This window comes from Perna viridis, chromosome 8 (assembly GCF_037379345.1).
Source record: "Perna viridis isolate PV_CMFRI_1.1 ecotype Kerala chromosome 8, ASM3737934v1, whole genome shotgun sequence".
Taxonomy (NCBI): domain Eukaryota; kingdom Metazoa; phylum Mollusca; class Bivalvia; order Mytilida; family Mytilidae; genus Perna; species Perna viridis.
The window spans coordinates 44646421-44673801 of NC_142452.1; the positions used below are offsets into that span (position 1 = coordinate 44646421).

Genomic DNA, 27381 nt, shown 5'->3' on the forward strand with positions numbered 1-27381 from the left:
ATGCTTACCATCCGGGAGAACCTGATATCACTTTCGGTTTTCGTATGAGTTCAAAGTGTAAATACTTTATTTTTTATATGTGACGTTTTGATTTTTTATGTAATATATTTTATTCGCTACAATTTGATGTAGATCGATTATGTTTCTTCTTTTCACGTTCAGGTCATGCTTTAGGTTTGACGCATTTCAGGTAGTACAATACAGTTAGGTCATTTCTGAAAATTTGGTCCCATTTTGTTGAAATAAAGCTGTTTTGAGGCAGTCCACACTGAAATTTCTTTTGTTTTTTTTTTTTTTTTCATTAAAAAGTGCATAATATTGAAATTCTTGGTGTGTGGAGGTTCAAGTCATTTATAAGTAATTTAGCGATTATTGTTATAAAACCCAGTAGCCATGGTAACATACTGAAAAAATATTACTAACAGTCAATTACTGTTTAATAAAATATCAGGCACTTATACACTACCACAGGATGAAAGCATGCATGGAGTAGGTGGAAAAAGGGTAAAAATTATAAGACCCTTTCCGATTCATTTTCTCACAATTTTAGTTCCAAAGTTAGTGCGAAATATGGTATTTTGAAAATCAGCCATCTGATGCTGAGGAGAGAACCTATTACGGCACGGGACTTAAACGTTCAGGATACCATTCTTCATTTAAATTACACTTGTTTACCATTACACATATTGCATCTGTCTATGTATAAATGCTTATCTACAATTAAACAATAAATCCACCAAATTTCAACTTTTAAGTTTAAGTTTTACAAAATTTGAAGGGGGGTAACTTGGTATGCGAAACAGTGCGTCTTATTGTAACTGTAAATTGCACCCTGAAACATCCCACCACTGACGCATCGGTTTTTTCTTTATCTCTAAATATCAGACCAATAATACTAACTAATTATCATGGAGATGGGAGCCATCTCTGTGGGTCCCGCTGTCAATAACGTGGTAAATAAGCTGATATGAAACACTATTTGAAGTTATTACAAAGTCTCGTTAACATTATGACACATCCTCTGGTGTTGGTTAATATACGTGTCGAGTATAAACTTTGATATCTTAACGGTTCTCAAAATATTGAGCGGACACGATCTTTACCACAGAACATGGTGTTGTCAACTGAAACCAAAGTTTTTGACCTTGACCTTTGACCTAGAAAGTTGTACATACATTATGACATACCCTCTGGTGTTGGTTAATATACGTGTCAAGTATAAACTTTGAATTCATAACGGTTCTCAATATATAGAGCGGACACGAACTTGTTACGGACGGACGGACAGACTGATCACTATAGGGCGACCCGCCTAAGGCGAGGCCTTAATAAAGGGTCACCTTACAATTTCAAACTATATATAGATTCATTAATTGAACGTTTCTATCTATTATCGCTTTGTGAAATTCACTAAAACAGCAAAAAAAGGCCTTCTTTTGATTTTCTAATGTAATAATCAGAATGATTTTTCCTTAAACTTTGACAAAGAACTTTTGTAGACCCTATTATTAAGATAATTTATTTTGTATCTAGGTGGTTCTCAATTTGCTGGAAAAAGCAAACAAGACTCGAAGTGCCTGAATCCCTCTTGGCAAACCATGCAGTGTTAACTCAGTGAGTAAAGTTATGCTTTGTTACCACATTTGACAAAAATGCTGAAGAAGAGCTTATATTGATGAATACTACAACTGAGTACCTAAGGTACTGTCAAATGTTGGAAATGTCTTCAATGTGTTTTAGAATCTCTGGAAAAAATTTGGGCAGGGGTCCCCTATGCCCTGTTATTCCAACGGGTCTGAGGGGGCATTAGTCCAGTATACATTTGCTGTTAAATCATGGCTATACAACATTTTCATAATCACCATTCAACCAAGAGACCACGTTTACAAAATAAACTAAAAATCGTTGAAATCAAAAAATGTCAAAAAGGGGCAAGAACTCAAACATTAATTGACAATTAATCGGTACACAGCTCTAAACACTTTTACCTTTCCTTTGATATTTGTGAGTTATCAAGGGAACCAAGAGTCCGAGTTGCTCATTTGCTTTTGTTACTTTGTATGTATGATTTTAGTTACTTTATGTTCTTTGTTGTGTATGTCTGTTTTCCGTGTCTGGTCTTTGTTCCTGGATTACATTCTTTGGATTACCGCTATAACCTTGGTTCCCTTGATTACTCTTTCAATGGCTTCATTGGAAGTTTGCGTAACATTAAAAACTTCTTTTTATTGTATCGATAGAAAAGCTTGCTTTATCAAGAATATGGCGATATTATATCATGTCTACTGCTTTAAGGAAAATCAAAGGAACGTAATTAAAAGAGTATAATTAAAGGATAACGTCCAAACAGGGAAGATTAAGTTGTACTAAAATGCCATGTTTTGACTACCCCGCGTTACATTTACGCTATGTGAAGCGCAAAAGAGAGGCCCATATCATTAATGCATTCTTTTTGTGTGTGCAATGTACAACATAATACAACTTTTAGTTTGATTAGCAAATTATTGATGCAAGAAAAGAACAAACGCATTTCGTCCAAACAGTGAACAATTATTTTTTATGGCCTTCAGTACATGTCATATGTCTCTTTAAGTCAAGCTCAGTTAATTATAAAATCGTTTTATATACTATCTAGACACATCTGTTTTGTTTTCATTTTCACCAAAAGTTTTTATGCTCTGAAAAGCAAGCTTTCCCATTTCTGAAAAAACAGCTTTTTATGCAATATTATTTGCCATGAAGATTCATCCTTTTCTCAATATTATAAAGGTGAAGTAAATTAGTCTAATTCATCTTCATTCCAATCAGTCAAAGATTTTGACAGCTGAATGGCAGGCTTTTTGTCATCCTTAGCTTGGTTTGTCATTCCTGATTTCCTCTTAATCTCCTGAAGAAGTTGTGCAGAATGCTGATGCTGCACAGATTCATATGAATGACAAAATTCGATATTTGAATCTGAAAAGTCATTTCCCAGTTGATCTGAACAGGTAATATCATTCATTTCTTCAATCAAACAGTGGGTTCCATTATCACGTCTGTTGCCTTCAGTACATAGTTCACTAGAACGAATTTCTTTCATCATCTGCTCAATTGAATTCACTCGTACGTGAATAGGTATTCCTGATTCTTCTGATTCTGAATCACTGTCAAAAACTTCTATTTTAGGTTTGAACACCTATACAAGTATAATAGTAGTCAGTCAACTTTTGTAAAAGTGAAAAAAAATTGTAAGTCAACTTGATTTTTTTCCCATTCATAACAAAAGTTAAAAAATTCTACTATAGACTGCTTATTTACTAAAGAATACGAAAAAGGAGGTAGATTTTAGTTAAATATTTTTTTTAAATAAAAATGATCCCCATTTAATGACCAAAAATGTGCAAATATATACATGTAAATTTACTATCGGGTGCAAATTCGTCCATGTGACCGCATTTATTCAAGCCACATGCGAACATGTATTTTGGTGAGTACTTTTCATAATTGATTGAGGCGTCAAGTGAAAATATAGTAAAATTTACATATTCCCGTTTTTCGATAAATAAAGTGAGAAATCTGCTGGATAAAAACCAGCAAAGGTTACCATTTGGCCTTAAGAAGAGTCTTATAAATGAAGCGTATACATCCAGGAAAATATATTCATAAATGCTCTCAATCTGTCAAATGTTGTTTTTAGTATGGTCAACCAAAATGGTAGCAACAGGTTCTTAAGGGTGAGACATTTGGGTGATTTTTTGATATTTATATGTATAATCTTGGGTAATAACTTTAAAGATACCAAACGCATGCTGGCTATGTGCAACTTCAAATACTTATTTTTTAATAAACCAAATTAATTTTTCATCATATTAATTCTGCACAATTGAAAATAATCATAAATCAATATGTATATTTTAGTAATGTTTAATGTAATAGTGACCAAATTCTCTCTGAGAATCTCTCTATTTTGACGTACGGTCATACATGTTGCGATTTCTGATACATGTACACGTAAATGCTGCTATAATTCTAAGGAAAACACTTTCAATTTATTAGCAGTAGCTATAGGTATGTAAGAATAAAAATTTTAAATTGTGAGCCCAGCATACATGCAAATTAGTGCAACATAGGGACCGACCTATCCAAAAAAGGGAAATATTCCGATACACAATTATTTTTAAAGCCGTTGAGGTTGTTCCAGCAGAACGAAAAAGGGTCCAAATACCTAGAACCCCCTAGATCTGCAACTGGAGTCTAGATATTAAATGTGCCCCACTACTTAAAGCTGTAGTACTAATAGTACGTTAGTTAATGTGTAAAACGTTCAATTACAACTCTGAACTCTTTTTAAGAAAATGTAAGAAAAACTTTAAATGACAATGTTTCGCCCGAGCTAGTGGACGGGGTTCTTAAGGTCAAGATAATTGCGGTTTTTGTGTTTTTTTTTGTGATTTTAAGGGGTATATGCGGTGTGGTTAACAGTCATTTGATTTTTAAAGGGGTATAGTTAGTGTAGTTTTCAGACTGCAAGTATTCATTTTCAGGGTTAACATCCATACTGCAATGGCGAATTTATTAACAGTAACCAATATACGATATAACCTAATGAAGGATAATATTATATGAACTTAACAAAACTGGTGGTCTGTTAAATATTTCAAATTTACCAAATCCAAAATCCTTTAAAACCCTGACAATTCTTTACTTAAAGTGCAAATGTGAAAAATGTCAGACAAACGTTTACAAAATTCTTAAAATGTTAAGACTTATATGTCACAATATGCAAATATCTGTATTATCAATGTTACCAACTACCAAGTCTTTTATTTGTTCTAATTTGAAATTCTAAAACATAAAAGTGTTTTATTTTAAACAGCTTACCTGGTCCTGAGCTGAGATACAATCAGTGACATCAACATCCTCAAGGTCTGGCAAGTCCTACAAGTACAAGTAAACATTTAAGCAACTCCAACAAATAAGTTCATGGTCAGACAAGGTATAGAGACAAGCAAACCAAAAAGACAAAGGTCAAATGAAAATCATAATCAAAAACGAAACACTGCCTTATGATATTATATGTTAAATGTATAATACACTGTCAAAAGACAAATACAAAGCTTCGCAGTAAGTCGAAACCAAATACTTTGTGGCTATAAAAAGAAGACAAAAAAATAACTGAAAAGGGCCATAATGGTGTAAAAGTGATAACAAGGAGTCAACAAACCAAATGCTATTCACGAATAGATTGATCCGACTGCCTAAGTTGGACCCTAAACAGTTTGGACAAGTATTGACAAACCATTCTAGCTTTTAAGTCAAAATCTGGATTGTGATAAATGGCTTCAGACCAGTTAATAAATTGACCAGAATTACATAGGACCCTTTCGAGTCTCAGAACTTTACCGCTTACCTTTTGTGCTACAGCACTTTGAGAAACAGTTTCAAACAAATCCATAAACTTTAATTCGAGACAAAAAATAGTTGTTCCTTGCCTCTGTTTTAATCACTTGTAATAATTTCTCGTCAAAACCACTAAAAAAATCTTAGTCTCTCTTTTACGGAATAAGTTATATAGGATTTGTAATTGATGTATGAAGCATTGTGTAGGATTGTGTAATTATCACTGCAAAACAGATTTTGTGATATGTAAATTCATAAGTATCCTCCTAGCCGAACATTCAACTCAAAATTGTTAAAAGTTCACTTTAATAAAGTACGTTACAATAGCAATGAATATTATATTTTAATTTCCAAGGCTGTAGCAACTGTTGATACATCAAATTTGGATTTTTTTATCGAACGATTGACGATATAAATAAAAGAAAATAATTATATACCAAATACGTTTCCTCTGACGTCCGTTCGATTTAGTTTGAATAATACTTGTACTTCCTATTTTCTCGAAAAATAATGTATGCTATACATTGTAACACCTTTAACCAGGGCTCGTTGCACCTCAAAAAAAAGTATGGTGTAAAGCATTTCAATTGTATTACTTGCTTCACGCGGATATAGAATATCAGTTATAAATTAAAAAAAACTTCTTAAAAATGTTTGGTTAATAAAATGAAAATGCACGAGTATCTAGATATGTGATCATTTGAAAAAAAATATGAGGAACTGACAGAATCGAAAGGTGAAACCCTTGCATTTTGTAAGTTTATAACGTGAATAAAATTTGATATCATGAATTATGCTTAAAAATAAAACTTGAAAGTGATGAAAGAAAATAAATCGTAGCAACTGCTGTGGCATGATTACTATTTAGTGTGTGTACAAAAAAAAAAAAACTTACACACTCAGAAAATCGCAAAATTCAAATACCGCAAAGTCAATTACTCTGCTCAAACACATTCGTCTGAAAGTATCGACTATCTACACAGAAAATGGCGTCGTCATTTACTAAAACATATCGGCCCGATTACTGGACGTCGTATGCATAGAAAATGTTAAAATGTTCTTGTTCTCACAGTAGGTTCTTCGATAAGCCGTTTTTGTACGAAGACACATTCTCACAGTGGGCATGATTCTTCGATAAGCCGTTTTTGTACAAGACACATTCTCACAGTGGGTATGGTTCTTCGATAAGCCGTTTTTGTACGAAGACACATTCTCACAGTGGGCATAGTTCTTCGATGAGCCGTTTTTATACGAAGACACATTCTCACAGTGGATTCTTCGATAAACCGTTTTTGTACGATTTGTTGGGTTTTGTCCGATGATTCTTGTTTTCCGACAATGATGTCTTGCATTTTTTGTCATAACAATCATGTTTTGTTCTAAATAGTTAAATTTCATTTTCAAATCGATTATGATTTCTAAACTGTTTTGATGGCACTCGCCTCGAATGCGGTTTCAACTTCGGCCTGGTCACATCAAAAACTTTTTAAAAAGTTTTCATTGTTCCTCCTTCAAGCACACGATATTTATGGGGATAGAGTTAGGATTGGTTGGCTGGGAGTCAGAATAATGAGTCCCAGCGGGGTGACATGCCTGCATTTTATGTACCTACTAGCTACTGCTTCTGTAAGTTAACACAACAGCACAGCGTATCGGACTAGTACAAAGCAGGTTTGTTCGATTGGTAAATCATTTTCGTCCTGAAATGCATGAAACGTTAAACCACAATCAATCAATCTATTATAATAACTTCGGAATGAAAACGAAAAAAAAAGGAATTTTTCGAAGTTCTGTCTCATAGATAAAGTTGGCAATTGTTCTAGGTTTTCTTCGATGAAGAAATATTTTGTTTTTGTTTTATCCGATGTTTTCTCGTTTCAGTCAGACAAGTCAAAGATATAACAATACAATAATTAGGAGCTCTAAAGAGCCTGAATCGCACACCTGGCTTCATAAGCAACATTCTATTTTTTGAAGCCATGTTATTTCTTGGCAAAAAAATTCCTAACACTAATACCTAAGGAATAATCATATCAATTTTCATTGAATTCTGTCCACTATTTTTTTTTAATATTGTTGGAAATAATAACATTAAAAACAAGAGGCTCCCACGAGTCCGAATCACTCTCCTGGTTGAATTTTGCCTTCCAAAGGCAATAAATTTAACAAGAAGTTGTCCAACAAAAGTCTTGGACATTAGGTCTCACTAACCACTTCCAGGTCAAATGGCCATCCCCCTATATAGTACCAAAAGCATACTGAACCTAGATCTATGCATTGTAAGTGCATTATTTGTATGTATTCTGATTAGAAGTAATCAAAATAAAGCTGAGAATGTGTACTTTTAAATCATAATTGTAATTTACTACAAAAGCACATGAATATTGTTTACATGCGTGAGTAATTGGCCTCTATGCTGTCAGTTAGCAGAAAAGGTAAAAATGTGGATTTTCAGTATTATCTATTCAATAAAATGTTGTGAAAATTGTCTACGATCATCGTTCCAATAGCATAATGATTCTGAAAGCCTTATTTTCCAAACTTTGCATTGGTATGCAACTTTAAGATATGAATGGTCCTTGGAATTCACAAACTTTGAAAATTACTTGTTTAACATATAAAGTAATTGAAACGTTAGAGGTGGTTAGTGAGACCTTAACAAATTTACATGAAAATTTGACCACAGATAGATCTCATAATGCCGAACACTTTTTACCCCTGTGTCATAACTTTGCTAAACCTAACGGTTTTACAGATATATGTGAAAAACTTCCGTCTGACCCCTATGTTCTATTTCAAATAACGGCGGCCGTATATTTTGGCGGATCAAAAATCCCCACAAAATATCCTAAGGAACATTCATACTAAGTTTGGTTCTAATTGGTCCAGTAATATCAGAGGAGAAGTGTTTTGAAAAATTGTTCACGACGACAGACAACGACGGACGCCAAGTGACGGCAATATCTCACATGGTCCTGTATGCCAGATGAGCTAAAATGTACAATTTAGGAATGTTTTTGGTTTATTTTTTTAAATAAAAAAAACGTCGTTGTAAGCATTTTTCCAAGCAATTCAATTGAGAATTGTACATCTAAAATCTGCAAACTAAGTCTTTTTCAACAATTTACCATTTGAGAAACTTCCAAAGATTTAATTTCAAAATATTAGTGTCATGCTATTCGAAAAAAAAAACTTTTAAGCGATGATATTTTCATTCATAAACATTCCTGGACAAATATATCTATATATGCATATCGATTCACTTTTCGTTACAGTACCATATGGCAAAAAACTTTATGGTGTGTAGCAAAAATCCTAAGTAGAAAAAAGAATTTTGCTAAAAAAAAATCATATATCCTGGGTTTCTTCAATTGAATTCCAATGATAAAGCTCGGTGCATATACTGAACAGTGGCAGTTGGCATCAGATTATTATTATACATTATATTCTCCCTTCGGGTTTCGTTTGTTGTTTTTTTAATCGAGTGCACGCTACCTGTTTGTTTTATTTACACCCATTCATACCGTGGATCTCTTTATGAACTTGTATTACATTATATCTGTTTTATCGCTAATCAGTTTCAAATTTGTTTTTGAATAATTTATAGATTCCCCACTTTCTCTAGATATTTTATTAACCTAAAATACGATTATAATTGTCTCTTTTAATCTATAAAACTTGGGACATATTACAGGAATAAATGGCATTTTGTTTTTGATAGTGACTTTATCACAGTTCATATCAGGTGAGCCAGCTAGGGCGAGCCCTGAAATTAAGCATGATGAAGTCACTACTTAAAACAAAATGTCATTTATTCCTTCAATCGGTAATTTTCTATTTATAAAAGAAAGTTATGTCTGTTATCTTAAATATGTTAAAGATATTACCCAAAAACATAAATTAAATGTGGACTACTTTATCGGATGACCTCTGATTGTCATGATTTGTGTCATGGTCCAATAAAAAATTAGCACGTGCTTCAGTTGATGAAGCGATGTAACACGGGAAGGTTGGAAGCCACAAGACTGATTTCTGAACATCTGTTGTGTATTATCATCAGAATTATTTTAAGGATTACATAAATCCTACAACGGTGAGTTACGATTTTTGCCAGTTCTCTAGACATAAAGTCAGAAACTTTACTAAGAATAATTGCTTGAAGTCAAAGAGTAATCAAGGGAACCAAGGTTATAGCTGTAATCAAAAGAACGCAATCCAGGGACAAAGACCAGACATGGAAAGCAGACATACACAACAAAGAACATAAAGCAATTAAAATCATACATACAAAGCAACAAAAGTAAATGAGCAACTCGGACTCAACTAAAAACTGGGAGCAAGGACCAGGTGCACCGGTAGGGTAAGCGTCCTCTGCTTTTCTAAAAACAACCGTCGAGATGCTCATAAAAAGTCAAGTCCGGGGTAGAAAAACGAGAAAAGGAAAACTATGAACCGTTGAATAAATCAGTTTTCATGGTGCAGATGGATACACCGTAACGATCCACGAGTTCATGATGACGACCATAAAATTTCTGTAGTGATGACTTCAATCTTGTAGCAACATAAATCGGTTCCAGAAGCCTATTTGTTAGAATTCTAGCGCGATACAAAAAGTCTGCGTAGTTTCGGCAAGCTCTGGCACAACGTATGAGTTGTGATATGAACACTTCATACGCAGGTGCTGAAGGAATGTTGCCACAGATGAAAGGAAAGTTGACAATTCTGAATGAAAAGTCATCAAGTTTGACGTAAAGTTTGGTCAATAGTTTTCCTTTACCATCGATTTCTAAGTGTAGGTCAAGATATGAGGCTGACTTAACAGTGTCTGTAGTATCCTTTATCTAAAGTTCTTTGGGTAGATGCGATGTATCAAATCCCCGAAATTAGGACTGTTTAAAGATAATACAAAAAAGACGATAAACATTGCCAGTTATCTGGTTACCATCCGTGTGCTATATTTTTTTAAACAGTACTTTATAATAACTAGCTTACAAGACAATGATAAGCATCTGCGGTCCTTTTCACAAAAAATCGTAAGTGTAAAATTAGTCGTAAGTTATGATGTCATAATAGAATTAAGTATTATGACGTCACAACTTACGACTAATTTTACTCTTACGATTTTTTGTGAAAAGGGCAACAGCTACATAACTCGTTAGAGCATCATGGTTTTTCCACATTATTTTTGTCCAGCGCTAGAGCAGACGATTTGCATGTACATGTAAGAAAGCAGCAAACCTCTACTGTGGCTGAAGAAAAAGTATACCGTATTAATTTGATTATTATACCATTTCAGGATTTGTAGTACTGTTGCACATGTACCGTATTTTCTTTTGTATGCGTTAACTATTGTTTACCAATAACCGTTGCAAGTATAAATTTCCCGGTTGTTGCAACGTCATAGTAAAACGTAAATTCATTGGCCTCCCCAAAATGGGAACTGTACGCGGGTAATTCGGGCATGCTGACAGCAAACTGACTTGATAATTCTTTGTATTAAGTCATTTTGCCGATGCAAGCATTATCAGCAAGTACACATTAAAGGCATTTTGCTCAAATTACCGATAATCAATAAAATGCGGCCCATAAAAGCATCCCATCAGATAAAAACAAGAACCGATCAGATGAAAACAAGTCCTCATCGGATAAAAACAACAATGCATCGTACAAGACCATTTCAATTTGATTTGTTTCTCCTTTACCTATTTCTTCACTCTTCTGAGGCTTACTTTATAGCTGATCTAATCCAAAAGAAAACATGTAGTTTAGCTAGATCCTTTCATCTCAGTTTCCGGTATTAGATGACGTATTACCTTTAAGCAATTCTAGTATGGGAGATTTGATACACCGCATCTACCCAAAAGAACTTGAGATAAAGGATACTACAGACACTGTAAGGTCAGCTTCATATCTTGACCTACACTTAGAGATCCATAATAAAGGAATACTACCGACAAATTTTACGACAAACTTGATGACTTTTCATTCATAATTGTCAACTTTCCTTTCATCTGTGGCAACATCCCTTCAGCACCTGCGTATGGAGTTTTCCTCGGAAAAAGGTGGGGTGCTAGGACATTATCTGCCATTTTTTGTCAAGAGTATGCCAACTCCCTGCAACCCCTTCTAGATCAAAATATAATGAAATGATCAAATATGACAAGTTAAAACATGGCATTTTAATCATAATTATGACGATTAAAATGATAATGTAAAGTTTGAGCTTTCTGTTCTTCTTTAAAACCTACATTCTTACATTTCCATATATATATATATTAAATGCTTCAGGATAAAAAAAATCGTAACTTAATTACCTTCGTAAATAAATTATCGGCGAAAAAAAAAAAAAATCGGACAAATATAGAACAAATCTTCGTACAAAAACGGCTTATCGAAGAACAATCACGCCCATTGTAATTCTATCCAATCGATATCGATGATAAATTGTTAAACTATTGCTATTATCCATGTTTAAAATTGAGCTACAGGACTCAGTGCTAGCCCTTTATCAGAGATTTTCAGAAAACTTGAGGTATTACTCATAAAATGCAATTTTAAGATGGTATGATGCAATCACTGATGTTAAAACATTGTTTGGAATATTAAAATCTGCTGTATATAATCATGTCAAAATATTTCTAAATCATTGACTATATATCAGTAACTTTTTATACATGTTGGAAACTCCGTTATTGTCTTGCAACCACTTATATATCATTTTTGTGCATTGAATGAATCAACTCATATTATTTTATTTTCACTACCTCAGGACAAACACCGCAAACGATCCGTTCAGATTTGTGTGTTGCACTTTGATAAAAGGTGTCAAATGACCCTAGGGTGCACTATACAGTAATATTTAGGCGCACTGTTTCGCACCTTACGTTCATACGGTCTAATTTTGTAAAACTTATAATTAAAAGTTGAAATTTGGTAGTAGATATGTTGATTAAATGCATTTATACACAGACAGATGTAATATATGTCATAGTAAACAAGTTTCATTTTCAAGAATTAAGAAAGTTATCCGGAATGTTTCAGTCACCTGCCGTATTAGGTTCTCTTCTAAGCATCAGTTGGCTGGTTATCAAAATACCTATTTCGCACGAACTATAGCACGGTGGATATCCGTTACGGATACTTTTCGGTCAATTTACGTTACGTCATTTCTTTTTCTTCATTTTCAGCGTTACACGAGGTAAGTGACACCAACCTGCTAAAAAAACTCAAAATATTAAAAAATTTATTCGAATATCAATTTTTTCAGATATTCCACGGAACTTTTGAATATTTTGAGCATAAATAGTATTTAAATTTTAAGTGTGTATTTTCGGGTTTTTTCACGGCAAGCTTTTTTAACATTCATATCGTACCTCAAAATCTGGCACTGAATATATTCTACATTCGATTTTTTTGGTTTAATCAAATATGGTGAAACAAAAACACACTCCATATCTAACTATACGACTCTTCCACATTTCAACACTAAAGTTCAAGAAAAATAAGCAACTATTGTGAGAAATAAGATGATTTCTGTCTATTTGAAGAGGGAACGGATTTTAATGCTTCAGGAATAGGAATCTTTACGATTCCTCATTTCAGCGAGGAAGTACATATTATTATGTGTATATGTCCTAGCTTATTCCTTTGTAAATTGTATATAGAATGGAATAGAATAGAATAAACTGTATTTGCCAATCTGAATCAAGGCGCCCCGAAGGAGAGCAAAATCAAACAATGATTACAATGATTATAGAAAAAAAAAACAATAAATTTCATAGCTTATTCTTTTGTAAATATTTTTTTTACATAATTTTAGTAAGTCTGGAGTATCATGACCGCAAACAAAAATTAAGCAAAATTACCGTGCTGACATTTTGTTAATTATTTCCAAAACAACCCGCATTTATATTTTTTCATGAGGACTTTAAAATCATTCCTGTACGGAGGCGTATTAGGGTCATGCATAAAAATATCATCTCGCCACGGCAAGTTACTATCTCGTCGCTGCGAGTTATTATTAACCTGATCGTTTGATGAATAGTTTAATGTATACATAGCGCGGATTTTTTATTTACCAAAAATGACTAACCTATCAAAAACAGCCTTTAAATCCTGAAATCCCAGGAGCTTCCGCCCGCCCCCCTCGCCCCTTACCAGAGCGCTGCCATGGACCTTTGGGGAATTTAAGCGGTCCTCAGTCACCTCAATCCATTCCCAGACTCCTCACCGAATGCTCAAACCCCTAATGGAAAAATCCTAGATCCCATGTAATTCACCGCGACAAGATTGTACCTCGCCGTGGCAAGATAATAACTCACCGTGACGAGTTCGTAACTCGCCGTGTCAAGATAATACCTCGCTGTGACAAGATAATGACTCGCCGCGGCAAGATAGTACATAGTAACTCGCCTTGGCGGAATAGTAACTCTCCGCGACGAGATATTTGTAAACTTGTATGTCCCTAATATGCCTGTCGACCGGACCTACCAGTAATTAATGAATTTTCAATAAAGAAAATTAAAGATTATACATCCTATCGGCCATAAAATGTTGAAAATAATCGTTCTATTGCCGCATTGATTTTGATTATGTAAATTACATGTGATTTTGGTTTTTTTAGAGCTTTTAATTCTGAAGACCCTAAGATGTTTCGGATTTTTCTATCTATCATAGTTTTTGAGTTATAGGCCAAAATATGTGATTTACCTTATGTTCTAATTTTAGTAACAGCGGCCATGTTTTTTGACGTATCAAAAAATAAAACACAATTTTAATAAAAGATACCCTAAGGTACATCTGTGTCAACTTTGGAATCAATCCCTTTAGCAGTTTCAGAGGAGAAGATCTTTAAAAAAGTTTACGCCCACGACGACGGACGCATAGTGATGACAATAGCTCACACTGGTCCTTTGGACCAGGTAAGCTAATAAAAAGTCATATATTGTTTAATTTATTGCAACTTCGTTTTTTTTCTCAACATCATAATCACATTCTTAACGGTCTCTGACTATGCAATGCAAATTGTTCATACCAATATATTTTTTACTAAGCATGATCCTATGGCAAGGAATAATTGACAAAAAGGCTAATTTACTATCATAGAAATTAATTTCTAATATTAGATTTTTACAAAACTGTATTATCCTAAAGTATTTTCCTACCAAGTATCATTGACCTAGCACAAGTACTTGATGCTAAACGGATTGGAGAAAAAAAAACTTAACAATTGTGAACGCCGCCGACGACGCCAGAATCAGCATACCTTTGTCTCGCTTTCGTCGCAGGCGAGATAAAAATGATTAAAGTCATTTTTAATATTAAGAAATGATTTTGTAATATCAAAAAATATAAATTTGTAATGTTATTTTCTTCTTTTTTATTAATATTAAAAATGAAAATTTTAATATTAGAAAATGCTTCTTTATATTAAAAAAATAATCTTTAATATTAAAAAATGATTTTCTTATATTAAGAAAAGGTTTTCTAATATAAAATGAGATTTTCTATGACCAAAATATTAATATTTTTAATTTATGATACTTTATTTTAAGGAAATATCCTTTTTGTCTTGATTGGCTTGCCGTACAATCCAAATTTCCTCTCTATAATTTCTGTACCAAAAGAAGTGATATTTTTCATTAATTAAGTGTGATTTGAGCCGTTATTGCTCTTTTAAAATGCAATTAATCTAAAAATCCGTTGCTGGAAAAATCGGATAGATTCCTGTTCCATAATATCTGAATATTTCATCGATCGAAAAGAGTCCGTTCCCCTGCCAAACTTATTTTCTTCAAGTTTTCATCGTATCACAATATCTTCTTATTTCAATTGTTCGTTTTTGGCATCATTATTGTGTTTTTATTTAAATAAGTTTGCAATTGCGTCACCTTTAATTAAGTATTTTCTATAATTTACAAAATTGAGGAAGCCGGGATCACTTTGAGGACTGACAAGCATCATTGTCTTGCAAGAAAATCTTATTTCCTTTTTAGTAAAAAAAAATGAACTCAATCAGTTTTAATGCTCAAGATATAACAGTGTTCCGTAGTGCAATAAAAATAAAAAAAACTATACCTCTGGTAGTTTCCTTTGTTCGAATTAACATCACTACCCGGCGATGGCACGTCCATTTGTGCATCAAAAGTCCGTTCCTTGTGCAAAAAGAAATGACGGAACGTAAATTGACCGAAAAGTATCCGTAACGGATATCCACCGTGTATAGGAACTAAAATTGTCAGAAAAAGAATATTTTTTTTACTCTTTTTCCACCTCCTCCATGGCATCATGCTATTATCTTGTGCTAGTTTTGTTCTGTTACCGGGTAACAATTTATTTTTCAATTCTAAACATTTTCTATCTTTAGCAATAATTATTTGAGGTCTGTTCGATTTCTATTATAGATGTTTCATTCCCCGATAATAAGTTTCCTCATGTTAACAAACCACGTGGACATAAACAATCAACAATTCGTTTAAATCTATGATGCAAGTTAAATTTTATTATTAGTTTACAATATTTATGTATTAAGCATTGTTATAAGCCTATTTTTTATATAGGATACGCCCCAGAAGGTCAATTTAAGAGATGTGTTTATGTAAAATGTATGGAGCGCCCTGTGGTACTATTTATGGTTTTTGATTATGAATTATATTTTTTGCGTTATTATTCCATATTTCACTTACCCAAACCTAATTATTGATTTTTGCAACCTTAATTACCCCTTAACCGAGATTTATTTTGAAATTTTTGGTTTTATACCTCTCCTCGCTTTTTTCGTTTAGAAAATGTACGGAAAGCCAAAAGTGTCACCTTGGTAATTTTTTCTACGTTATTTATTGTCGAAACACGTGTCTCTATGCTATATTTGAGGGATATCTACTTGATAGATCTGATGTTTAATCATATGTTTTTTTCTTGTTTTTGTGTTTATTGTATTTTTCTTTTCATTTTAGTTAGAATAGTGAACTTAGAATGTGTTCCTTTTTCTTTTGTAGCTTTTTACCGCTATCATTGTTGAATAAAGATGTTCTATGAGACGATGTTGGTTATGCTATGTGCACTCGGCAGAATAAATTTCTAAGAGCCTGATATTTTATAAAACACAGTATTTGGCTGCAAGTTTTGGGAAGGCCCCTGGTTTGTACTAAATCTCAGTAATATTTTTTTAGTATGTTACCATGGCTTTTTTGTTTTAATGACAATAATCACCAATTTACTTGTACAACCTTAAAACTAACCAATCAGACTTGAATTCCAATAATGGACATATGAACCTTTTTTTTTCATCCAGGGAGTTTCTCTACTATATGTTAATTTAAGATCACAGATATATCTCCACATGCATTACATTACATCTAAGAAAGTTGGTAAATTGAAAAAAGGAATATGGTACCAGTTATTTTAAAATGGAGTAGGCATTGCCTAAATCAGCGAGCACCGAGAGCTTTACCACACGTGTACTGTCTGTGCGAGATTCGTCAAAATAATAAAAAACTGCAAAAATGAAAAAGGGTGGGGTCGGACGAAAACTTTTGTTTCGCAAGTGCAATATTTCTATTTAAATTTCAAAGGCAAGCGAAATCAATATTTTTACTTGAAAATCTGTCTTGTTAAATAATGGGGATTTTTTTTTCAATGAGTGTGCAAGGAGCTAATTTTTAACTGCTCAAAACGAGTGACTATGAAATAATTTTTACCATCCCCCTTGTCCCTTCGCCTTTTAAATAGTCAATAGCTATGTAACACTTCGCCATACTTTACAATTTTTATTAAAAGCGTCTTTTTTCAGTTTTAGCCGGTCAGATTTGTACAGATTACGGAAAAATTACAGTTCTCCACGAATGGTGGGACTGTTTTACACATATCATGTGACGTAAACAAAATTCAGAAGCAACTGACTCCTGCAAACAAGAAAATAATTGCCTTTCCTATCTTAGAAAAGCTATGCTTCGATTTGAATAATACAATCGGAGTTACATTTTTTTTCCAAGGCGGGTTAGGTTCTTGACAACAGCAACAGTGAAACAGCGGAGATACACATACATACATGCACGTGTTTTCCGAAGTTTTTTACATCTCATTCACTTCTTTAAATAAGTTAAAAAAAGTTAAAGACCTGAAAACTATCAGGAATGATTAGTTTATTTTTACTGAAACGTAATCTTAAGCTATATTTTTTTTTATTTGATTGAAGGAAATGATGAATTTTCTCTGTAAGGACAGTCACTTTTTGTTACTTCCGGGACATGGCTTTTTTTTGTTATAATATAATATATTGGGGAACCTTAAGGGAAATTTAGAAAGGACACGTAATAACCGTAGAGATCACCCCGCTTCGCGGTGCTCGCTAAAAAAGAAAAGTAGAGATTAAAGACGTCATGAATAAGTAGCTGATATTTAACCAAATAGGCAACGAATAAAGGAGAAAGGATCCAAACACAACGGCTCGTTTGTGGCTATTTGAAGAGATATACTATGATGTAGTAATGTTACCAAATACCAAATTGATTTACAAGTGGTTCATATCCAATCGACGCTATTAGAAAACTTAACATTAAAATCTTAATAAGAATTATGAAGACATTAGTCTGTGACTACGGCAGTATAACATGATTGACTTCACATGGTACGTATAAAACTGATATAATCAGTAAGCTTAATGTTTAAATCTGAACTTCGATGAACGGAAAACAAGTACGTAAGTGATAATAAATTGATATAATAAATGAGTAGAACAAAGGGTATAATAATAAAACATAATTAAATTTAACATTTTATACTTGCCTCTAAATCACCAGTTTTAACTAAAAAATATAAAAAAAGAGATGTCATTAAGTGCCAATCCATATAAAATTCAGGCATTTTCGATAGTTTTCAAGGTACAATAAAAAAAGCGAACGAATACATTTTTATCAGTCTTCATATTTGTGCTGCGGACAGATTTGAAATAGTGCTGTAATTTTCGAGTTACATGCACCTAAAAGGTATATGGCTATATAATATATCAATGGAAAGATATGTAAATCAATGTATTTTTTTTTAATTTCGTACTTATCAAAGTGAAAAACGGTACAGTTTTCTGCTATTATACATTAAACAGGCGGGGTCAAAGATCAATAGACCCCAATACACTTTGATTTAAGTAATTTAAGTGATATCACTTTAAAAAAAGTGTTTTTAAGCAGATAGATAAGTTTGACATATTTTTTTATATTTTAATTTGTATTTGTAAATTGATAATACTATTTTATATAGACTTCAATTAATAATAACTCAATACAGGACAGTCATGAAGTATGTATCAACAATAAATGTCTTTTTTTTTACTATTTTCACGCTATATTTGTCAATCTTTAATACCACGTGCTAATCGTCTCAACCGTTGTTTTATTGTAGCGACGCCTTGGATTAAGCCAACTAGTACCGATTTTGGGGATTGGATTAAGAATTTTCACATGCCCAAAAGTTAATGTGCATTTACATTAAAAAGCTATATTAAGAGAGTATTTATCCTACATAACAATAATACTTAAATAAAACCAATAACAGCTTAAGAAAATAATTTCCTTAACAAGATTATCAAAATCTAGACACTTTCATCAATTTGAATTTTCCCGCCAATTTTACTTGGTTAAAATCACTGCTCTTCACTTCTTGTTTATAAATGGTAAAGTATCAATGGATAATTTGACTTATAAGTGTGTTAAAATAAACATATTAAACACATTTAATCCTTCCAGACACATTACTGCAAGAAATAAATTCCCTAAACGTAAATTTATTACTACATATATTTCAAGGCCAAAAAGGAGTCCCTAAAATCTTGAGTTGATATATGAAGATCTTACTTTTATTTGCATATAATAACAGAATATTATTGAACAGAAAAAAATGCAAGAAACATATTTACTTATATATATTGATTGATATAAAAGGAATTATATTTGGACTATATAAATTCCAGTGATAGACCGGTGAGATTAGGTATTTTGATCCTGAAGGATCAAAAACACAAAAACTAATGAACTGTATTGGTTTGTCAAGGTCGACAAGGTCACAAGAGGTTCAACCTCACAGTGACTTTCACTGTCATTCAAGTTGACTTAACAAACCAAACAAAGACACATTTACAGCCAATAGCTAGGGGGGTTCCAGATTTTGGAAAAATCTTGCTCCTAAAGGAATGATTTCAAAAAAACCATTTCCTTTGCATATGTGTTTTTTAATATATGAATGTGAATGAAAAATTATCTTTTCACTTATTAAAAAACAAAAAATGAATTATAAAGCATGCAAAATTTTCAAGAACATTTCAGTTTATACCTTGAAATAATTACAACATTGACATATTTATGTTTTTGCTTTGCTTGTTCTGTTTACCCAGTCAACAGTTTTTACCATTGACCAGGGCATTAGTGCCCTACACATACTTTTTTCCATCGGATTGTCATTCGTGTATCTAAGTTCAAATGTTGTTGGGGTTTATCTCTGAACAAAATTAAAATCTGATCAAGTGTGATCAGACAACAATCAACAATTCTGGTCATAAATTTTGCTCTCTTGGAAAGAAGTGTTATGAAGGAAACGTTTGTTTAGTGTAAAAAACATTTGGTGACTGTGCTTTTGGCAAAAAGTATATTATTCTGTTGCCTCAGGTATAAGTACCTCAGAGTAATTAATTTAATGTTCCCTTCATGTACTTTCAACAAACGTATACTATCATTACTATCAAAAACAGTTCATGAATTACCACAAAAACTGATTGTTCTGTTACTATTACACACTGTGATTTCAAATATATTTCTATTATATTTTGAACTATTGACAAAAAAGATATTTTTTATTCCTAATATCACTATTAAGTATGACACTTGAAAGTCTTACCTGTTTCAGTTATGAAGATTCTTGTTGTGTCATCATTTGTTATATTCTCTGCAAGTAAACAACTATTTACTGTTACAAAACATGAATTTGTTCAAACTAGCTGGCTTTTATTTGTTGTGTCCAAAATGAAAAAAAAAATTGTTTAATGACAACATTAGATAAACTTGGATACAAAGAAATGCGTTTTTTTTTATGAGAAGCAACTTATTTAACGAGCTACTTTTCCACTGTGCTTTCACAAGATGGATAAAATGTTCTAGATCCTATAAAGTAATCTATACATGACTTTTTAGGGCAAGTACAAAATAATTCTACCACCACGAAGACCTGACAACTTATCTCATACACCTTGAGGGCTTATAAGAATTAAAGGAACTCACTGTGACAGTGTGATAACCATCCTCTCACCAGCTTACCTCAAGTAAAAATCTATAATATCTACACATGTGTCTTTAACTTCTTATCAAAACTTTTACAAAAGGTAAAGCTAAATAGCTAGGCCAATAACTTTAAAAATAATCTGAGTCTTTCATTTGTGATATGGAAGCTTGTGGTACAATGTCAAAGAGATCCGTACACTTATACTTAAGTTAATATTAGGAAATCAATTTTCTATGAATAACAAAATAAAAACAACAGTGGCATCATTATATCATTTGACTGATTTTTTGTGTTAAGTAGAGACTTCAATGATTGTTTTTTCATATTCAGATAGAACATTATGGACCAAAGGCTATCTCTCTGGCTACTTAGTAATAGCCTGCAAGCTGAATTAATGAGTGATAAATTTAATCTTACGTTTGTTTGAGAATAATCCCTTTTCTTCCTCATGTGATTTCCCAGTTATGACTGGTATTTCTTCAACCTCTGATTTGAGTTTGTAGGAACCAGTAAGCCAATCAACACTATCCACATCTACTTCTCCCTCCTCTCCCCTGTCTCTCATTTCTTTCTCTATTTTCTCTTTAACTGACTGCTTTCGTATTTTGGACAATGCTACAATAATACAAGCTTGGTCTATTTATATGTATTAACTCTTCTGTACGATTGAATCTGTTGACCATTTATTTTTTGGATGTTCAGTAACTAAACATTTCCTTAAAACATTGTTAGATTGTCTAAAGAATGCATATGTTGATTTGAAATTGAAACGGTTTTTCCCTGGAGTTCCTCAGAAAAGTTGTTTATTGAATTTACTTTTGGTAATGGCCAAAAATAATGTTTTTAAATGTTATTGGAGGAAAAATGCCCACATATAACTGGGTAAAAATTAAGGTTACAAATATTCATAGTTTAGAGCTCTTTGTTGCGAAAAAGCACAATAGAGAAAATGAAATATTAAAATCATGGGCCCCTATTAGAGATATTTTTTTCAAATTTGCTGTGACCATTTATTTGTATATATTATTATAAACCAACTACCCAAAATGCGTTGAGATATGTCAAGATATGACCAATTGATATGAATTCAAACTGGACATATATACAGGGCCAATACGGCATCATAACTTCCGGTCGTTTGACACTGCCATTTTGAGTTAGAATTTGATTTCATGAACTTTAATCACCAGGACTAACAGGTGCAGAAACACAAACAAATCATCCATTTAATACAAAACGGATATTTAAGACTAATTTAAGATTAATGCAAATAAACCTACATGTTCTTGGTAAAACACGAAAACAACTGTTATACAAATCATCTAGTTGAGTTGATTAATAAAACTGTCAATAAATATGTAATTTTATATTAGCCCTGTTACAGGTTTTGGTCAATCATATTGGCCTTGACAGCCGTATTGGCCCTTGGCGATGCCTCGGGACCAATAAGACTGTCTCGATCAATATGACTGACCTCAAACCTATAACCGTGCTTATATGAAATTACACATTTATTAACATATATTATAAATGTAGTAAGTCAACTTGCATTAGAATATTTTGTATCATAAAATAATTTACTGAGATAATTTTTGATTGATGAAAAAGCATTGAATATAGAAAAGCCAAGAATATCAAATGTCACTCTTATGATTTATTTTCAGTTTACTGATAATAGATAGCATGGGAAGCCCCAAGGTGGAACTGGCTATAAAACAATTGATATTCAGTCTAATTAAGAGTGACAGGATGTTGACTGCTCGTTTTTGCTTCTTTATCATGTCACTTGACCAATACTGAGAAAAAATGAGTACATGTAATTATTGTTTGTTGAAACCTTAATTTCATGGTTCAACTCTACCCTCGAAAACCACGAAAATAAGTACCCAAAGAATGAAAATGAAACCACAGTAAATGTTAAACTCTTAAATTAGATTATCTCCATTTGGAGTCAGCCAACAATATTTATATTCCTTCATGCATATTTTTTCTGCACATCTTCATATGATCTTCAACATTCTTAATATGGTTTTTGGCTTTGCCTTTGAGGTATGGCCCTATTCGCGTTCAAATATTGAGGTTCCTTTCTTGATAATGCAGCCTTAGGTTTTTATATTTCTGACAATATATAACTTCGTATAACACATGCTGTGCTTAAACAATCAACTCTGCATACGTCATTTCCTGAATACATTACTTCAAACAGAACGATTTGGAGTCGTTCAAGAAATAATTCATGGAGGGGACAAATTTGTACTCATTTTAACATGGGTACAGCATTTAAATTTGATTATTTCAATTTATTATGTTCCGTTTGGAAGTTGGATTAAATTCTTATATTTATATCATCCTATGTGTTAAACGTGTGTATCTATATAATTGATTTCAATTAGATAACCTCTCAGCTGTTAAATCATCGTGTAAACGTTTTTAAATGAGTGTTTTGTCTCGAAAGAAAAGAGACAGTGTGAAGGTGCTAAAGGTGGGGTTGTAGCAACGTATACTGTTTGACGATATGAAGACATCATATTAGAATTATGTTTCAGATCAGGACATTACTGATAAGTTGTACAGGTACCATAAAAATCTATTCTGTTCAGCAGGAATTGTGATTACAAGGTTTCAACATTTTAAACTCGTAATTATGATTATCTTTGTATAAGATCATGATGCAAACCTTCTTAATAAATTTCAATAAAAAAATTGAGCCATTAAGGAGGCGTTGTGGCCAGACAAACAAGACAGAGAGATAGATATGATGATTCTTATTTTCCCAAATCTGGTTTGTTAGGGGAATAAAAATGTGTTTTCAACTAAAAAAAAATTGTGAACAAAGCTCACTAAAGGATACCCCCTACTCCCACATTCAGTAACCATAAGGTCAAAATTTAAAGTCATCAGGAAATTGTCTGAAACTAAATCCAACAAAGTCATGAATGTGTAATACCGAAAATAAATCTTCTATCTAAATATCAAATGGCTGTGATTTATATGTTGTTGCAGAGAACACTGTAATGAAAAAGCAGACAGACAGGTTGTCAGCCATCATTATCAAAATCTATCTGTTGAAAATCAGGGATATAATTTCAGTATGTAATTTTGTGTCAATGCCATTTTTCTCAATTAAACTTGCATTAATACAAAATATTTACCTTCAACACTTTCATTAATTTTCTGTTTCTCTTTGTTACTCCATCTTTCTCTCTCTGCTTTTTCTGCTTCAACACCACCCTCTGCCCTGTGGCGATAAAAAAATTGTAAATCAGAAAATTAATTTTCAAATGCCAAATGGCTAAGTTATTTTTTTTATTATTATACTTTACAGAAAAATATTTTTTTGTTTTGTTTTCAGGTAGTGAAGGCCAGAATATCTATTTCCATTTTTTTCAAGACCAAGACATTTATTTTCAAAAAAAAAAAAAATGCCAGTCCATCATTTCCTTCAGAATCAAATGGGTATCCCCTTGCCTTACACAAAAACACAAATGCCCTACCCTAAAAGTCAAAATTTGACTGGCTTGTGAGGTCACACTTTACAAAACTGTTACAAGATGAGAGATTAATGCCTCATGATCAATCTCAACCATTCACCCCTTCATTATGGCATGAAATTATGTGCTAAAATTTCATTAAGACCCATCATACAACACAAAAGTATTGAATGTATATCAAGTGTCTATATTTTAGGAGTCATCCAAAAACTCATATAAATGTATGGTTATCAACTGTGACCCATGAATGAAAAGAAGTATAAAAATAGAAGATGTGGTATGATTGCCAATGAGAGAGTCATCCACCAAATCCCAAGTAACAAACAATAAAAGTTCTGCAGGTCACCATACAGTCTTCAATGATGGGCAAAACCCATTCCCTTAAGTGAGTTGTAAAAGGCCCCAAAACAAATGAAGAGAAACTGTTCATAAAAGATGAAAATTGACCATATCTATAGAAAAAAAATAAAAAGAATAACAATGAACATAAAACACAATGACCACCATATGGCATACCTACAAGAACATGTTAAAATTTCAAGCCACTATGACAAGTAGTTGCTGAGAAAACTCTGATGGAAATAAAGGGTTACAGAAACACAGAAACATGGGTAAAACAGTAAGTATAAGTGTATAAAAAAAAGTTATAAACCTGGTACAATTTGTAACAGACATATAGAGGGACAGGCTGATCACTATAGGGCAATATGGCCCTTATCAAATTAGTTTACAGTTTGATTAACACTAACCAAGCCATAGCACAAGCTCTGTCCTTTGGGAACACTGGCCTGTCATCCAAATAGTTCAAGTTTTTCTGAAAAACAACAAGTATTATTCTTCATATAAGTTTATCAGTTTAAGGCAAGATAAACTAGAGGCTCAAGAGAGCCTGAATTGCTCATCTGGTCAACCATTTGCTTATTTGAAAAACTTGAGGAATGAGACAGGCTAAGTAAAAATCAACTAAATTGTCAAATGCAGGAAATGCATATTCATGACCTGAACCATAATTTTGCTAACGGCAACAATTTTTGAATTTTTTTCAAAAGCCTGTCTTATGACCCCTAAGTTCCATTTTTAGTATAGGCAGCCATATCTATTCACGGATTAAATGTCACAACAGTCATTTTAAGCACAATACATTCATTCATTATATTCATGCAATGATCTTAAATGGTTTTAGAGAAGAAGATTTTCAAAGTTGTACATGTGGAAAAAAAACAACAAAAAAACAGTTTCAGAGGTCGTAACTCCTACATTATCAATCAATGGTTTTGAAAAATTTGGCATAGGTCCTTCTCATGAGCAGCTTAACAATTTTACCAGTTGCCAGAAATTTGGTAAAGGCAACGGTTTTGGAGTTATTTGCAAAAAACTACCATCTGACCCCTATGTTCTATTTTTAGTAATGACGGCCATGTTTTTTCAGGAATTAACCATCCCAACACTCAATTTGTATGGGGTACCCTAACGAACATATATGCCAACATTCATTGAATTCTGTGCAATGGATTTTGAGAAGAAGATTTTCCAAGTTGCACATGCGAAAAATGCAAAAAAACTCCTTCAGGAGCCATAACTCCTACATCAGTTGACCAATCATTTTGAAAATTTTGGCATTGGTCCATCTCGTGATGCTGCACAAATTTTACCCATGCCAGAAATTTGCTAAAGGCAACGGTTATTGAGTTATTTGCAAAAAACTGCCATCTGACCCCTATGTTTTATTTTTAATAATAACTACCATGTTTTTTCATGAATAAACAATCCCAACAGTCATTTTGTGTGGAATACCCTAAGTAACATAAATGCCAACTTTCATTAAATTCTGTGCAATGGATTTTGAGAAGATTTTCAGTTGCACATGCGAAAAATGCAAAAAAACTCTTTCAGGAGCCATAACTCCGACATCAGTTGACCAATCATTTTGAAAATTTTGGCCAAGGTCCATCTCATGATGCTGAACAATTTTACCTGTGCCAGAAATTTGCTAAAGGCAACGGTTTTTGAGTTATTTGCAAAAAACTGCAATCTGAACCCTATGTTCTATTTTTAGTAACAGTGGCCATGTTTTTTCATGAATTGAAAATCCCAATGGTCATTTTGTGCAGAACACCCTAAAAAACAATCATGCTAAGTTTAAAACTTGTCAGTCCAGTAGTTTCAGAGGAGAAGATTTTTTTAAATTTGTCCATGACGACGACATTGACGACGACGACGGATGCCAAGTGAGCTAAAAATGTGTGGTTCCAGGCCCTCATAGAGAAAAAAAATGTTGGTAAATAGTATTTCTTTTTTCACTCCACAAGTTATAGTTGCCATTTTCATGAATTGATACCACTTAGACTGTAATCATCCTGTTACCATGGTGACAACAATGGTAGTTAAAGCTGAGGTTAAAAAAAAAACAGAAGTGAATAGAAAATTCCAGTTGGTTGTTTTTTTTTAGTATTTTTTATTCATTTTGCCAAAAAAAGGTTGATGTATTGTCTAGTTTTAGATGATTACTCAAATAACATATGATATCAGAATAAAGCTTCTGATATTCACTTTTTTTTAAATTATTTTATTTAATTTTTTTTTGATAGATTTATTCCTTTTTCAAAAATACAGTATTTTGTTTATACCCAAAGGGCACTAAAGTGTGACATATCTGCAAGAGATAATCAGCAACCACATTTTAAAAATCATTATACAAATGTACCATATAATATGTACCATATAATAGTATAAAAATCAGTAACTTTTTAACTATAAACTGTTAAATTCAGTAACATTAAGTCTTTTTTATTTTCACAAAAGCAATAAATTGTACAATACTTACACATCTGACTATAAAGTTTTTCCTATAGTTCTTGATATTTCTGATGACTGTGTTTCCCATCAAGTTAAGCACTCTCTGAAAATAAGAATTATCACTTTTAACACAAATTTTCTGCATCCATCTAGGTAACTCATCTAAACTCAGTCTCCAAACAGAAATTTCAGAAGGATAGCAAATACAGAAAGTGTAATATAGAGGTGCTAATTCTCTTTTTAGAGCAAAAAATACTTCTGGGAGTTTTTTGCCTCCTAAATAAAAAGGTCCTATAAAAGAAAGTGAAGGTCCCTAAAGATTATTGGTCCAGGACATAAGTAAATGATATATTTTGTATTTTAAGGGTCCTGCATCAGACATTGCAGATACAGGACATAAGTAAATGATATATTTTGTATTTTAAGGGTCCTGCATCAGACACTGTGG

General features: G+C 32.6%; 1 protein-coding gene and 1 long non-coding RNA gene across 4 annotated transcripts in view; both read right to left on the reverse strand.

Moving 5' to 3' along the window:
• Nucleotides 1-2482: 2482 nt before the first annotated feature.
• LOC148610672 (dynein axonemal assembly factor 1-like) overlaps nt 2483-27381 on the reverse strand; it is a 32144-nt gene continuing 7245 nt past the window's right edge. For all 3 annotated transcript variants that reach the window (XM_088595925.1, XM_088595926.1, XM_088595927.1), the window contains exons 7-14: nt 26962-27036; nt 24887-24951; nt 23799-23884; nt 21064-21261; nt 20266-20313; nt 18166-18185; nt 4861-4917; nt 2483-3175 (exon numbers count right to left, since the gene is read on the reverse strand). In XM_088595925.1, coding sequence (XP_088452051.1) covers nt 2780-3175; nt 4861-4917; nt 18166-18185; nt 20266-20313; nt 21064-21261; nt 23799-23884; nt 24887-24951; nt 26962-27036 — 945 coding nt within the window. In that variant the 3' untranslated portion in view covers nt 2483-2779. The remainder of the gene's footprint in view (nt 3176-4860; nt 4918-18165; nt 18186-20265; nt 20314-21063; nt 21262-23798; nt 23885-24886; nt 24952-26961; nt 27037-27381) is intronic.
• LOC148610673 (uncharacterized) lies at nt 12116-18158 on the reverse strand. Its single transcript, XR_015924736.1, has 2 exons — nt 15457-18158; nt 12116-12595 (listed from the first exon to the last, which is right to left on the reverse strand). It is a non-coding gene; the product is annotated as an uncharacterized LOC148610673 (long non-coding RNA).